Source organism: Callorhinus ursinus, unplaced genomic scaffold (genome assembly GCF_003265705.2).
Source record: "Callorhinus ursinus isolate GAN/ISIS: 27379988/994484 unplaced genomic scaffold, GSC_fseal_2.0 scaffold33, whole genome shotgun sequence".
NCBI classification, from domain to species: domain Eukaryota; kingdom Metazoa; phylum Chordata; class Mammalia; order Carnivora; family Otariidae; genus Callorhinus; species Callorhinus ursinus.
Genome location: NW_027397095.1, coordinates 14373542 through 14386871, shown reverse-complemented (window position 1 = coordinate 14386871; position 13330 = coordinate 14373542). Strand labels below are relative to the sequence as shown.

At 44.8% G+C, this 13330-nt stretch overlaps 1 protein-coding gene across 2 annotated transcripts; it reads right to left on the bottom strand.

Moving 5' to 3' along the window:
* Positions 1-2401: 2401 nt before the first annotated feature.
* Positions 2402-13075, bottom strand: LOC112809418 (A-kinase anchor protein 17B-like). Of its 2 annotated transcripts, none has more exons than XM_073879218.1 (4): positions 12046-13075; positions 10504-10631; positions 8742-9009; positions 2402-6919 (listed from the first exon to the last, which is right to left on the bottom strand). In XM_073879218.1, the coding sequence occupies exons 1-4, from the start codon at positions 12886-12888 to the stop codon at positions 5276-5278; spliced, it is 2883 nt and encodes a 960-aa protein (XP_073735319.1). In that variant the 5' UTR covers positions 12889-13075; the 3' UTR covers positions 2402-5275. The 2 variants fall into 2 exon arrangements, with proteins under 2 accessions (XP_073735319.1, XP_025708508.2); XM_025852723.2 differs by having other exon boundaries at positions 8775-9009.
* Between the last annotated feature and the right edge of the window lie 255 nt (positions 13076-13330).

The window sequence follows — 13330 nt, the reverse complement described above, 5'->3', positions numbered from 1 at the left end:
TAGTGTGGTGGGTTTTTAAACCTTAACCTAAGAAACCAGATTCGATCATTTTACTTTAGCTTAATACTCAGCTTCCCTTCTGTGTGTGTGTGCCAAGAGAAACCAGTAAAGGGGCAAAACTTCAGGGATCTCACACCACAAACCAAGTACCACCTTGTCCTGTTAAGAAACAGTGAATTGAGGGGCACCTGGGTGGCTCGGTCAGTTCAGCCCCTACCTTCAGCTCAGGTCCTGATCCCAGGATCCTGGGATCGAGCCCCATGCTGGGCTCCCTGCTCAGCGGGGCATCTGCTTCTCCCTCTGCCCCTACCTCCCACGTGCAGGCTCTCAAGTAAATAAAATCTTAAAAAAGAAAAACACCAGTGAATTGACATTAGCTAAACTGCCCTAATGAAAATGTGCAAACTGACTTTTTAAAAAGTGTGAATTTATTTTTTGTGACTTGTCAAATTCTGCCTATTTTTTTTAAATTTTGTTTTATTATGTTATGTTAGTCACCATACATTACATCATTAGTTTTTGATGTAGTGTTCCATGATTCACTGTTTGTGTTTAACACCCAGTGCTCCATTCAATACATGCCCTCTTTAATACCCATCACCAGGCTAACCCATCCCCCCACCCCCCTCCCCTCTAGAACCCTCAGTTTGTTTCCCAGAGTCCATAGTCTCTCATGGTTTGTCTCCCCCTCCAATTTCCCCCCCTTCATTTTTCCCTTCCTGCTATCTTTTTTTTTTTAACATATAATGTATTACTTGTTTCAAAATCTGCCTCTTTAAATCAGAACTTTCTAAACTCAAATGCACCCCTGCCTTGAGGTCCATAGCAAGGTTATTAAGGGGTAACTTTACTAAGGACGACATTAAAAGTGCCTGGGCAGGGTTGGTTGGTTCTGTTTTCAGACACCATCCATCAGGAAAGCGTTTGGAAATTCTTAACATGGCTAGGAAAGTTAATTCACCTCCTGTCAAAAGATCAGATTTGCATATTGCAGTTCGTTGTGTCAGCACAACTTCCTTCTCTGAATATTAGTGTTTTGCCGTTTTAAACGTTCAAATCAGAGTTTTCTTACAAGGGATGTACTCCTACTGGGAGAGGACACTCAGCTTTCCGCTTTTTATGTTCCCAAACCATTGCCTGTTTCTATTGTTTTTAAAAGAGCTCTGCCCCCCCCCCACTAGGTTTCATTCAACCGATATTCGAGTTGCCCATTTTGTGCCAAGCACCCTGTTACACCGAGTGCTTCGGGGAAGGGGTGGGAGAGAGAAGCTGGGCCACCTTGCAGCCTGAAATCTCATTCAGATGCGAAGATTAGGCTACTCCTTTCTCTGAGTTAAATGGGTTTGATGCCAAGAGGAAACCGTCCAGAGCCTGGTTAAAGCTTCGATCTCAAATAGTCAGATTCCCCGCCATTCAGAATGAAATCAACATTGTATCGATTACACGTAAAAGGATATTACAATAAGGCAGGACTTTGGTCTAAAAACTTCTCAAATCCATCTAGCATATTCAGAAATCACATTACATAAAAGGCACCATTTAAGATGGGGGGAGTGGTGGTTACAGGTGCCCAGCCAGTGGGGGCGGTGTCAGGTGAAACCCACGGGTTGGTTCCCCTGCTTTAACCACCCCCCTTCCCCCACAGAGGCACTGTGTTCTCAGGATTGGCACCTCTGGGTCCTAAGCATTCTCTCCGTGGTTTCCCGTACCTCTCCAGATCTGTGGCTTCTCTGCATAGTGACACCTCAGAGGGCCCAAGAGGCTAATCCAGGATCTAGAACAAACATCCAGATAGCCCTTGCTGTTTCAGATAGTGCTCTTTGCCCCCCACCAACAAGGACCCTTTCAGCTGTAAAGTACCCAGATTGTACTAAGGTACAGCCTTTGTTACAGAACACTCGGAAACAGTTTGCTGTATGCGTCACGTCAAAACGCAGGTAACTCCTGACTGATCAAAGACTAATTAGTGAAGCTCCTAGCTTCTCTGACTAGAACCCCCCCATCCCACACCCTCACTGATATCAAGAGATTGTAGAAACTTGAACACTGCCACCAGGTGCTGAAGGGGAGAGGGGAAACGCCACGGGGTCCATTTCGCTGCCTACTAAGATTATTGATAAAACCTTTGCTGCAGGGAGGATAGTCTTCAGTCCAATACTGTTATTTCAATTTATCCAAAATGAAGATAAAACTGTGATCTTCAGCTGCATGACCTCTGACATAGTCCATTCCCAAACATCAGCATCATATAGGGAAAAGTTGCGTAGAATCAATATTAAAACTGGATGTGTGTGTATATTTTCATAGAAAATGCTGGACATGTGTGACATCCTAGCCAATGTGCATGGTAAATGAACAGACTCTAGTCACCATGACCATTTTATTTTTAATATATCTGAAAATTAACTATGTACTATTTCTCTAACAATGCAAATGAGACAAAGGGTCGGGCACAGGAGTGCAAAGCAGCTTACTACAAGTAGAAATTCATCCCCCCCCCGCCCCAGTGGAATTATTAGCATTTATTTAAAACATTTTAAACAGTCTCGCAACAAATAAAAATACATTTATTTGGTTCTTACTTTCAAAATTACCAGGTTATGTGGCTTTCTACCTGAGAAATTCAAACAAATTGGACAAAAAAACATTGACAGATTTTTAGTTTTCTTAAAGCGCTATCAGCAGCACATACAAGGGAAACACATTGAAAACACCTATTTAAAAAGACAGAGTTTAAAGTTCAGGCCCTTACTTACTTAATAGGTCATAGAAAAAAGATATGAGAAAATACTTTTGCACCACTTAAGTAACAGCACAACGAAGAAGAACAATGTTAATTAATAGAAAGTGATCACAATATTTTCGGTTCTATTTCATTCCTTACTAAGCCATTCATTCCACCGAAAAGTACAGGATGAATTGTTCTCTTCCTCATTTAAGGCCTACACACACACAAAAAAAAGGTGTATTCAAATCTAAAATGCATTACCACAAGACATATAAAAATCCAAGGTTGTACAGAAAGTAAACATGAAACCAGTATTTTTACTTACTTCTAGGCCCCAGGATGGTACTTAGCAAACAAACAAAACCAGATAAAATATTAGATAGAAGTGACTTAGCACCAGTTCTATTATACCCCCCAAAAATTGCACATGCTGTATTCTGCAATTTATTTCTTTTATGTCTGGTTACTGAGCAGCAAATTGTTTTCATGCCTAAAAATCTCTGCAAAGAAAAATTATCTAATGGCAGAAGAAATGAAGATTTGTTTTCAAAACAAGCATAACTGCTTTCCATTACGAACCCCTAATGTTCTTTGTTTCAATGGCATGAAACATGAAAAAAAAAATGAGGCAGGGTCTCACCGGAGGAGAGAAAATACCTAGTTACCAAAAGTCTGACAAAATGCAAGCTCTTAGCGTTTTAAAAGGCTACTCTGGACAACAGTACTTTGAACATTAATAGTCCTTGCTAGTCCTCAGAAGAGAAAAGGCACTCACCCCATGAGCGATTTTTCAAATGTGACAAGCCAAACCTAGTTTTGATGGCAGAGTCACTAGCTTGAAAGTGGAACTGAATACAAGGAAGCCCACAAATCATTCGTTGGTTATTGTCTCATTAATAATAAGCATGACCTGCTACGTTACATTCATTTTTGAACTTTTGCATGAACTAGCATATCTCGATCACATGTGATTAGGAGAGATCAATGAAACAATGTGCGGTTCTTAACTTTCGGTGAATTAGAAGATGGTGTAGCCCCTTCAGATATCAGGCTGCTCAAGGGGCTGGTTCTGAGCACAGAACGTGCCTCATCAATCAGGGCAACCCCACTGACCGGCATCCTACCCTTGGCCCTACCAGCTGGTACTTTTCTACAGAATGTCAAGTTAAGACCGAAATGAATCACGCCCTATGAAAATGTTGCCTTCCACTACTTCTGTGAATGGAAATCTCCTTTTCCTGCCGCAGCCAGTCTGAGATCTCATTGATGTCGTCCACTGCCGAGTCAGGGATAGCTTTGTTGGGGAAAAAAAGGTCATTTCCTGCCCCTGAGGTCCTAAATCCTATATAAGGCAGAATGAATCAGCTGAGCTTTCAAGAGAACATGCACTGCTTTAAGATGTAAGTCTTTATGAATCTATAAAATATCTCCATTTAAAAACATATTCAAGAAGTCCAAAACCAGTAGGTAAAAAGATAAATTGCTTTTGTTAAGAGTTTACAAATCCTGCACACATACCATTTTTCCCCAGCTAGAAAACTAGGGCTTTGCCCTTGACTCCTCCTAACTCCATGGCATTATTGAGGATTGAGGAGGCACTTGTTAATGTTTTATAAAAGTCAGTTTGGGGATAGTCAGTGGCTTTTTACAAACTGATGTCACCCAACCCTGAGTGAAAGAATTACATAACCTGAAATGGAATACTGCCATGTCCTATCTTCCCAAGTGCCATTAGTGGTGTCCCGGGATCTTTCCATGTTGCCTTTTGCAAATCCCACTGGTCATTTTACTTCAATTCTCTTGATTTTCTAGGATGGAATGACATGGGGTTCTTCCAAAAACAGCTCTGCAAATGGTCCACCATCCGTCTAAGCCTCAAAGGACAATCCGAGCCCCTCTGTGTTGATTCTTTCAAGTTCCGTTTCTCAAAGGACAGCTCTTTCGAGTACTATGAACATACGAATGAGATTAATTCCCTTCTGGTGGGTGGTCACGAAAACTTCCAATGTCACGAAGAAGTCTATGATGCGTTCTTCTGCTACCTGTAGTTATTTCTAGATAAAAGTCAGGACGGCTTTGTGGCTGGCGTTTCTGACCCAATCCAAGCACTTGTAAAAAGATCCTATGCCATTCACTGCTGTCCCCTTTGAAGATAACTGACACTAAATGATGATGTTCTAACAGCTAGAGAGCCACAGAGGGCTATCAACTCCTCGTAGTGTTCATTTGCTTCCTCACTGGCACCAAGTTCAGGTTGCAGCCAAACTAGAAAAGTCTGTCCTTGGATCAACTTGTACAGGCATGTTGTTTTGCCAACCTTTGGAATCTGGATGTTTCTTATTTCTCAAAGTTTGCCAACACACCTGCAGTCATTTATGCTTCATACTTTGGCAAGAGAAAGAAGGTTTTTGCATTTGACCTTGCTCAAGCTTCTAAGTGCTGCTGTCTTTCTCTGCAGTTGCTAGCCACATAACTGTATTTGGTTTTAAATGTTCTATCCTGCACGTTGTTTGCTGAGGATGAGGGTGCTTCTGATCTAAGAGGCCTTCAAAACATTTGAAAATAGAGAGAACTAGCGTAGCCGTTTCCAAAATAGCTTCCGTAGCCGAGGTGCTCCTGACTGTTATGTCTAATATTATAATTACCAGAATTCAGCATGGAATCTCTAGAATGCTCGTGTCTTTTAAACCTTCTGGCCTCCTGGTTATATTCCGACTTCCGCGGAGTCTCTCTTCTTTGGGGCAAATCCCCCACAGAGAAAACAGGAGCACTTTTTGATGACGCCATCGGCACGGGAGCGGGCCCACAGTGCACCTGCTGTCCGGGCGTGCTATGGCCGAACCTCCTCCTCTTCCTTGTGCTGTGGTCCAACAGATCACTAGGACCGGGCTCGTGGTAGTAGCCTCTGTCGAACAAGTATTTGGGGGCTAGCATTGCCCTCCTTTTGCTGGTGCTCTTCTCACCTCTCCTGGAACTGTTCTCGCCCTCCAGCCATGAACATCTCAGTTCATGCTTGGACCTCTCACCTGGTTGCCTCAGCTGGGATTTAGAGGAGCCGTCCTCCCCATAACAGTTCCACTTTGAAGACAAGGTCTGCGGACTTGCCCTAATTTCTCGATCGCTAGCGGTGATCCCGTCGTCATCAAGAGATCTTTTTTCTGGGGAGCTATCATCTGGGGCTACAGACCTCTCTTTCTCCTCTTTGTTTATGCTAAGGATTTCACTAAAGCACTCGGAATCACTACTGATTTCCTCTAAGAAATCTGTCAAGTCCAAATCTAAGTCGGCTGACCGACTGGGTGAGGAAACGGGACTCTGACATGGGGAGTTGGAATCTTTGACCTGGTAAGCTTGCGTCTTTTCCAACAGATGGCTCTTTCCATCAGCTGGGGACAGGTGATCACCAGTTTCACTAGCTGTGTCCTGGCAATGATCTTTTAACTCCTTGGTCCATGCTTTGGCATCATCCGCTTTTCCTCTCTTTTGTGGTTTATGCTCAGGATCCTTAGTACAGACCTCTGATGGGTAGTCATCTTCTTGAACCCATTCTCTCGTTGCCAGGTTTTGCATTTGGCCCAGACTGGTGGAGTGATGTCTACGTTTTCTCAGATTGATCTGAAATCCATTTCCCTTAGCATGGACAGACCTCTGCCACTGACATGGGCTTGCTATGTGACTTGGCTCTAGGCAGATCCGGGCATACTTTGGAGTTTGATAGTAGTTTAATAGGTAATCAATAAATTCATCTGTTTCATAGATCTTCTGTTTCCTGCCATGGTCTGGCTCAAATAATGTGGAAGAATCGGATTTCCTAGAACTGCAGTGGTCTTCTTTCTCAAGAGACTGATCTCGAATCATCACATTCTGCAAAGAATTCTGGTCAGAGACCAAACTGTGATTGTATTCCTCGGTTGATAATTTTCCAGTTCTCTCTTTCCTAGCTGAATATCTTATTTTTTTTCTCCCAAGGTGGTGGGAAGATTTACGTAAGTGAGCCCTAGTTCTTTTCTTCATTTTTTGTTTTCGCTTATTGTCTGACTTGGCAACCTGATATTTTGGCATTTCTTCCTGATTTTGAAGACACTGAGTGTTTAACTCTTCTTTCTTCAGAGTTTCCAACGCGCTCCCTGGAGCATGATTCACTTTTGGGCTTGCATCACCTACCCCCTGCGGGTTAAACTGTGTGGATCCCTTTAAAGAAAAAGGTTAAAAATCTCACATGAAAAACCTCACAGTGTAAAAATCTCAAAGAAAACTGGGCTTTCTGACGTGGTTCTGAAGAGGTTTTTTGTTTTTTTTTTTAAGATCTTATTTATTTATTTGAGAGACAGAGACAGAGATAGTGAGAGAGAGCATGAGCGGGGAGGAGAGAGAGAAGCAGGCTCCCCACTGAGCAGGGAGTCCGATGCGGGACTCGATCCCAGGATCCCAGGATCATGACCTGAGCCGAAGGCAGACGTAGGCGTTAGGACCAACTGAGCCAGCCACCCAGGGGCCCCTGAAGAGGTTTCTAACATGTAAGGTAGATCCAAATTAGGAACAATATTGCACGGAGGAAAGAGGTACAGGATTCAATCTCTCGGGCGAACGTGAGCCATGTTCATGAGGTCCGTGCGCCACGATTTACGTACCTTCAAAGCACATGACCCTTTTTTTTTTTTTTAATTTGTTCACAAACTGGTGAGGACTTACAGTTCCAGGTCTTAGGCTAGGGGCTGGGGATAGAAAGAGGAATAAGAAATGCTCTACAGCCTTTCCAGAAAATCCTAGAACAGGAAAAGACTGATGGGTGAAATGTGTGTCTAAAAGGGAATCAACTGGTTTAAAAGAGAACCTTGCCTCTGTTTGTCATCCCAGCCTCCTCCCATGGGTTGCTGGTGTGGATGTCCCTGAGCTGTACCCCCTCACCTGCTTCAGTCGGAAGCAAAGCGGCAGGTAGAAAGTGTGGCCGTGGCAATGGGTCGGTCTGTGATGTCTGCTCTGCAGAAGTGCAGGGCAGGTGAAAGGTCACCCACGGGCCCCACCCTGCTGGGAGAGATCACCCCGTGCTCTGGCTCACACAGGGCGCACCTTGGGATAGTGCCTACCCATTACCCGGGATTCGAACCTGGAGACTGCATCAGCAGTGTGAGGCCCCATCAATGGGGCCAAGAGTTAGGCACCACGTCCATTTAAAGAGACAAATTCTTAGAAAGGAGTCACCCCTGGAGGTCATCACGGTAAATTAAAAGATTCAGCACGCCTTATTATAAACGTAAATGCGAGATTTTTCTGATCCTGATTTCACTAAGGTTGGTCATCCGCATTCATGAGAGAAAGGCTGGGAATGTAGCTATCCATGAAAGTACCTCTTATCTGATCCTGATGCCATTCACTCTGCATATTTAAAAACACTGAGGATGCATTTTTAAATGAACAATCTGGGAACCTTTCCGGCCTTTCCTCTGGGCCATCTGCGGGAATCTGGTTATCTTTAGGTCAGTAAAGTGGGGCAAAAAAAACCCAAAAACCCCGAAACTCCAAAATGGAAATTCTCCAAACAAAACAAATTGCTCTGTGAGGTCAGAAATTCCTTAGCAAATAGTTTAAGACTACACTAACTGGAGCTCGCTACACAAAGGTCTCTGTCCAAGGCTCTTCCTTCCCATCCAGACCCATTGCAGATGAATGGACAAGTTAATGGAAGACTCCTACCAACCTAACACCCACGCCATCCATCCCTGCCCCCTGGCATTAGGAGCCTAGAGGAATAGATTCACTAGCTATCCTGCTCTGGGGCACACGGTCCCAGAGCTCAGGACCACAAAGTGTGGGTGTGCCAGACCTCAGGGGTGAGACACAACTGTGTTGGAGCATTTGGGTGCCCCCTCCCCCTTTGTAAATCCACAGTTGGGTTTACTGGAGATCAGCCTATTCAAAACAAACCCCAAGGAAGGCAAAGAGTCTTCCATGGAGTCGATTTTAAATGGGCCATGGCGTGTCAAAGTGCGTCTCGGAAAGATCAGGTACCTACCAAACATGAAGATGGATTGAGAAAGAGCCTTACTGCAAGTTTCCTCAAGAGTACCCGGAGCAGCCGGAGAGCCTCCACCCGCCTCTGGGCCAGGAGGAACTTCTGCTCCTCCCACCCCTCCGAAGAATCGGGCTCCAGGGCGCTGTCAGTGGGGGCTTGGGCCTTGGGTTTCCTGCGCCGGCGTCTGTCTCTCTCCTTCGGGCCTCGTCTCCTCACCCTGGCCTTCTTCCTCTTTTCCTGGGCTCTCCTTTCTTCCTCTTTTCTTTTTCTGGACAACGATTAAGATTCAATCATTCAGGAGGCATGGATTAGGCATTAGCTCTCCTTCCAGCTCCTTCCCCATTGCCGGCGCGGTGGGGGGGGGGGGGGGGGGGGGGGGGAGGGAGACACAGATCATTGAGGTTTCCCGGAATCACGCAGTGCTAACCCCAGGGTTTGACCTAGACAACTTAGGGAATAAGACACCGTTGGTGCATCAGTCAAAGGGGAAGGCCACAAAACTGAGGCAGTCAGTTAGAAGCAGGTACAGGAGACAGTATACAAGAAGAAGGCTACAGAATTCAAAGAAGGGGCTTCTAGAAGTCCCCACTTTCTCAAACCACCAGCAGTCCAGCTTGTGGACTTAGCCATCACAGTGGTGATTTCATTTCTCTCCGAGATCAAAACCTTCCATGGAGCTGGCTTCAAGTAGGCTTATAAATAAAGGGAAGTCAAGGCACTCAGAAACTCTTATGGCTGAGAACTGGTCCTTGGTATCTATTACTTAACACAGGACACTATCATAAAAGCATACTGGCTTAGGAGAATATGGGCTTTGTTTACTGGTATTTTCCGAAAAATTAAACTGTTTTGCTTGGGCCCTTATGGAACCATGGGGAAGGGGAAAGAAGGGACAGTCACCTGAGTGAGAACTTAGCCAAAAGCAAGATTATCATCTCAACTGCATGTTTAGTCCGGAAATTTGGGGGGATAGTTGCCTTGAGTGGGCTCAAACTCTGGCTGAGTTTCACAGACATGATCTCAGGCAACTCCTATCACCCCGCCAGCCAAAAAAATGAAAGGCACACGGAAGGGGACTCTTTATCTCCTTTTTTGAATGACTCTAATTTACATGAAAGACTGAAAGAATAAACACACAAAGGGGAGGGGCCAAGAGGCAAAATTGGTTTTGAGAGCCCATTTGTACCTTCTTGGCAAACCTCTGGCAATCCAATAGCCCTTTCTAGGCTCAACTCCCTAAATTAGAGAACAAGGAGAAGCTCAAAGACATAAACACAGAGGCTCCTCTAATTCACCGAAAGAACTTAAGCCAACAAGAAATAGAAGGCCAAGAAATCCATGCCTTCCTGTCCAGGGCTTGGTTTGACTGTTGACCAAGAAAATCTCTCCCAGACCTAAAAAGATTTTTTTTTTTAAATTTTAAATTAGTAGGCAAGGTCAACTTTGGTAAATTTGGGGTAAACTGGTCAACTTTTTAATTTGGTGGGCTAGGATTTTCCCAGTAAGATATCTTAATCTAGCTCATTACCTGTTCTCCCTGAGAACTTTCTTTTTAAGTTTCTCGTTTTCAATCGTTTGGCCGTTTTGGTTTTGTAACAGCACAGCTGGAAGACTGTGGGCTTCCACCGAGTTTTACATTCTGTACCAATTCCTGCCGCCTCCCCCCTGTCAATCTTATCTATCGAGTGCATCCAGTCACCCAAAGAGACAAACCCACACGTCACGAGTGAAAACCCCTCTTGGTTTACGTTGGTCTCCTCACCTTGCAGCCTCTTCCTCGTCTCTCTTTACTTTTTTCCTTTCTTCCTCCAGCTCTTGTAACTTTAGCCTTTCTTGATTTCTCCTCCTTATAGCCCCTTCGCTGAAATGTTTGGTTGTATCAAACATAACCTGCCCACAAACAATTCAGAGTTCCATTAGAAAAGTCTGCCGGCTGGCTGGGTGTGTCCCAGGCCAGGGAAATGAAACCAGTATGTACAGAACAACGCAAAACTTGGTGAGTTCAAAATGTCCTCCTCGCATCCCCATCCCCATACTGTTCGGCTATTTCTTGGTCACCTGCACAACAGCCCCGTGGGTTCTAGAACTGCCTTCGGCAGAACCCTTGAGGAGTTCTCATATAGTTATATACAGCGTCACCGTGTCATTATGGGCACAGGCTCTGAGGGATGTGAGTTTATTACCTCTGGCTCGTTATTAAGATCAACTGAATTCAGGTATTTTAGTCGCCAGAGACAAAAATAGGCAAAAAAAAAAAAAAAATGCTTGGGGGTGGAGGAAGGATCGGGGAAGCAAAGATGCAAGAGAACTGACCTGATGGGATACGAGATCGGACTGTAGTGATTATTAAGCTACTTTGCAAATCCCCAAAATGAAGTAAAAGTCCTGTCAAGGCGCTACAAACAAAGTTGCTTAAAAAATAAAAGGAGGCAAAAATAGCCCTTTAAATGTACACAAGAATGCTAAACACCAAATTCACAATCACAGCCACCTCTGCGGGGAGGGAGGGGGATGGTGTCTCATCTCACAGGGGATGTTTCTTTTCTTACACCGTGCAGTGGGTACACGGACGGCCGCTCTAGTACGTGTTTTATCTTTTGTCTGGCTGAATAGCTCATACTTTTAAAAGATATATTTTAACATAAGTAGTTTCACACCACACACACACACTCATACATAGGAAGCTACTTAAGCCGAAAATCCAAATGCATGCTCAAGGCTAACTGAGAGACTAAAGAGTGTGTAGCTGCATCTTTTCCTCTGCTGGATTAAGAGGTCAAAAAGGAGATGGCCAAGCGTGCAGACGTCGATGAGGTGACATGACTGGATAGACAGGATGATCTTGAAAGGAAAGGTGTCCAGTTTGTTGAGAGTATGTTCCAGCAATTTACCTGACAGACATCCTGAAAATGTAAGTTGTCCCCAAGAGTAAAGGGGAGTAACCTGCTCTCCTGGGGGTTCAAACTGCACGGATCCTCTCTCTCAGCAACTCGTCAGATGGAACATGCATAAGAGGTAGCTCCATGAGGGCCAGAAGAATTCTTCAGTGCCCTCAAGAAGTTTGGGGCAGGACCCCGCATTATAAGACTCCTCCCTTCCAAACCACAGCTGGCAGAAGAATGTCCACATCCAGATTAGTTTTCTTCTTAAATGTCCATTTATGAGTGACAACACAAATCTCTACATCAGCTACTGATCAGAGCCTAATGGGGTCTAAGGAAATTTATTCTAGATGCTTCCTTCCAGCTTTTGCTCAGGACCACCCGAATGACGGGAAAGGAAAGAAATTCTGGCTCCTTCTTACCTTGATGTTACAGGCCAGAGCTTTCCCATCATCTCCCTTCAACATCAGCCTCATCCCTCGAAGGGACTCCATGGCTTTCACGAAGTCAGTCGACTCCTGGTACTGGATAAAGGCCTCAAACGTCTGCAAGCCAAAGCTAAAACCCCCGAAGTTTCCACCAGTCATCACTTCTCTGTAAGGATCCAGCATAGGGATGTCCACATTCTTGATCTTCCCAAAGCTCTCAAAGACCACCCGAAGGATCTCTTCACAGGGCTTCTCCCCGCTGGAGCCTTTGGGCGCAAACCATTTGCAGGGCAAGCCTTCGAAATAGATTGAATCTGGGCTCTTGTCCTGGTCCTGCTCTTCGGCCCCATCACTCGCTGGGGCCTCCTTTTCCCTGGGGAAGCGCTCCCACTCTCCCTGGGCATCTGTAGCCACGACTTTTAAGTCTGTTTTCAAACCATTCAGCTTGATGATCTTCCCATGTAACTTGGCCTTCAAGATCTGAACCAAACTGCGTGTTTCAGCCTCACCCTCAAATCGGATGAAGTCCTTTGTGCTCTTGGAGAGCCGAACGGTGGTGAACTGGTCAGGGCAAATCAGGCTCTTCAGCTGGTCAAGCACTTCCCAGTTGGAGAAGGGCCTCGTTGGTTCTGAGTTCTCTGGGAGCAAGACATTAATCATCAATTTTGCTATGGGCTTGAGGTAGAGGTGCTGAGCCGCACACAGCTCCGTCGCCTCAGAGTTATCATATACCACGGTGACTGTCATGGTAGCCCCCGGAGACCTTAGAGAGCGAAAGAGAACATTTTCATACAGATGGAGCAAGACACGGATTTGGATTTTGAATGGTGCTAGCATTCCCGGACTTCGGCTCAATCAATAAGGGAAAGTGTACTTTGGGGAGAATTGAGACAATAGTTTACCTTTGTTTAATGTGTTTCAGAGCTTTCAAAGAGTTTCCATATACAGTGGACTCTTGAACCATACAGGGGCAAGGGGCAGCAACCCCCCCCACCCCTGTGCAGTCAAAAATCGACATATAACTTGTGACTCCCCCAAAACTTAACTCCTAATAGCCTACCATGGACTGGAAGCCTTACCAATAACAGAAACAATCGAGTAACACCCATTGGGTATGTTAGATGTGTGATATACCATATTCTTACAATGAAGTAAGCTAGAGAAAAGAAAATGTTATTAAGAAAATCATTAAGGAAGGAAAAAAAATGGGGGCTCCTCACTGGCTCTGTTGGTGGAGTGTGTGACTCTTGATCTCAGGGTCATGAGTTCAAACCCTACG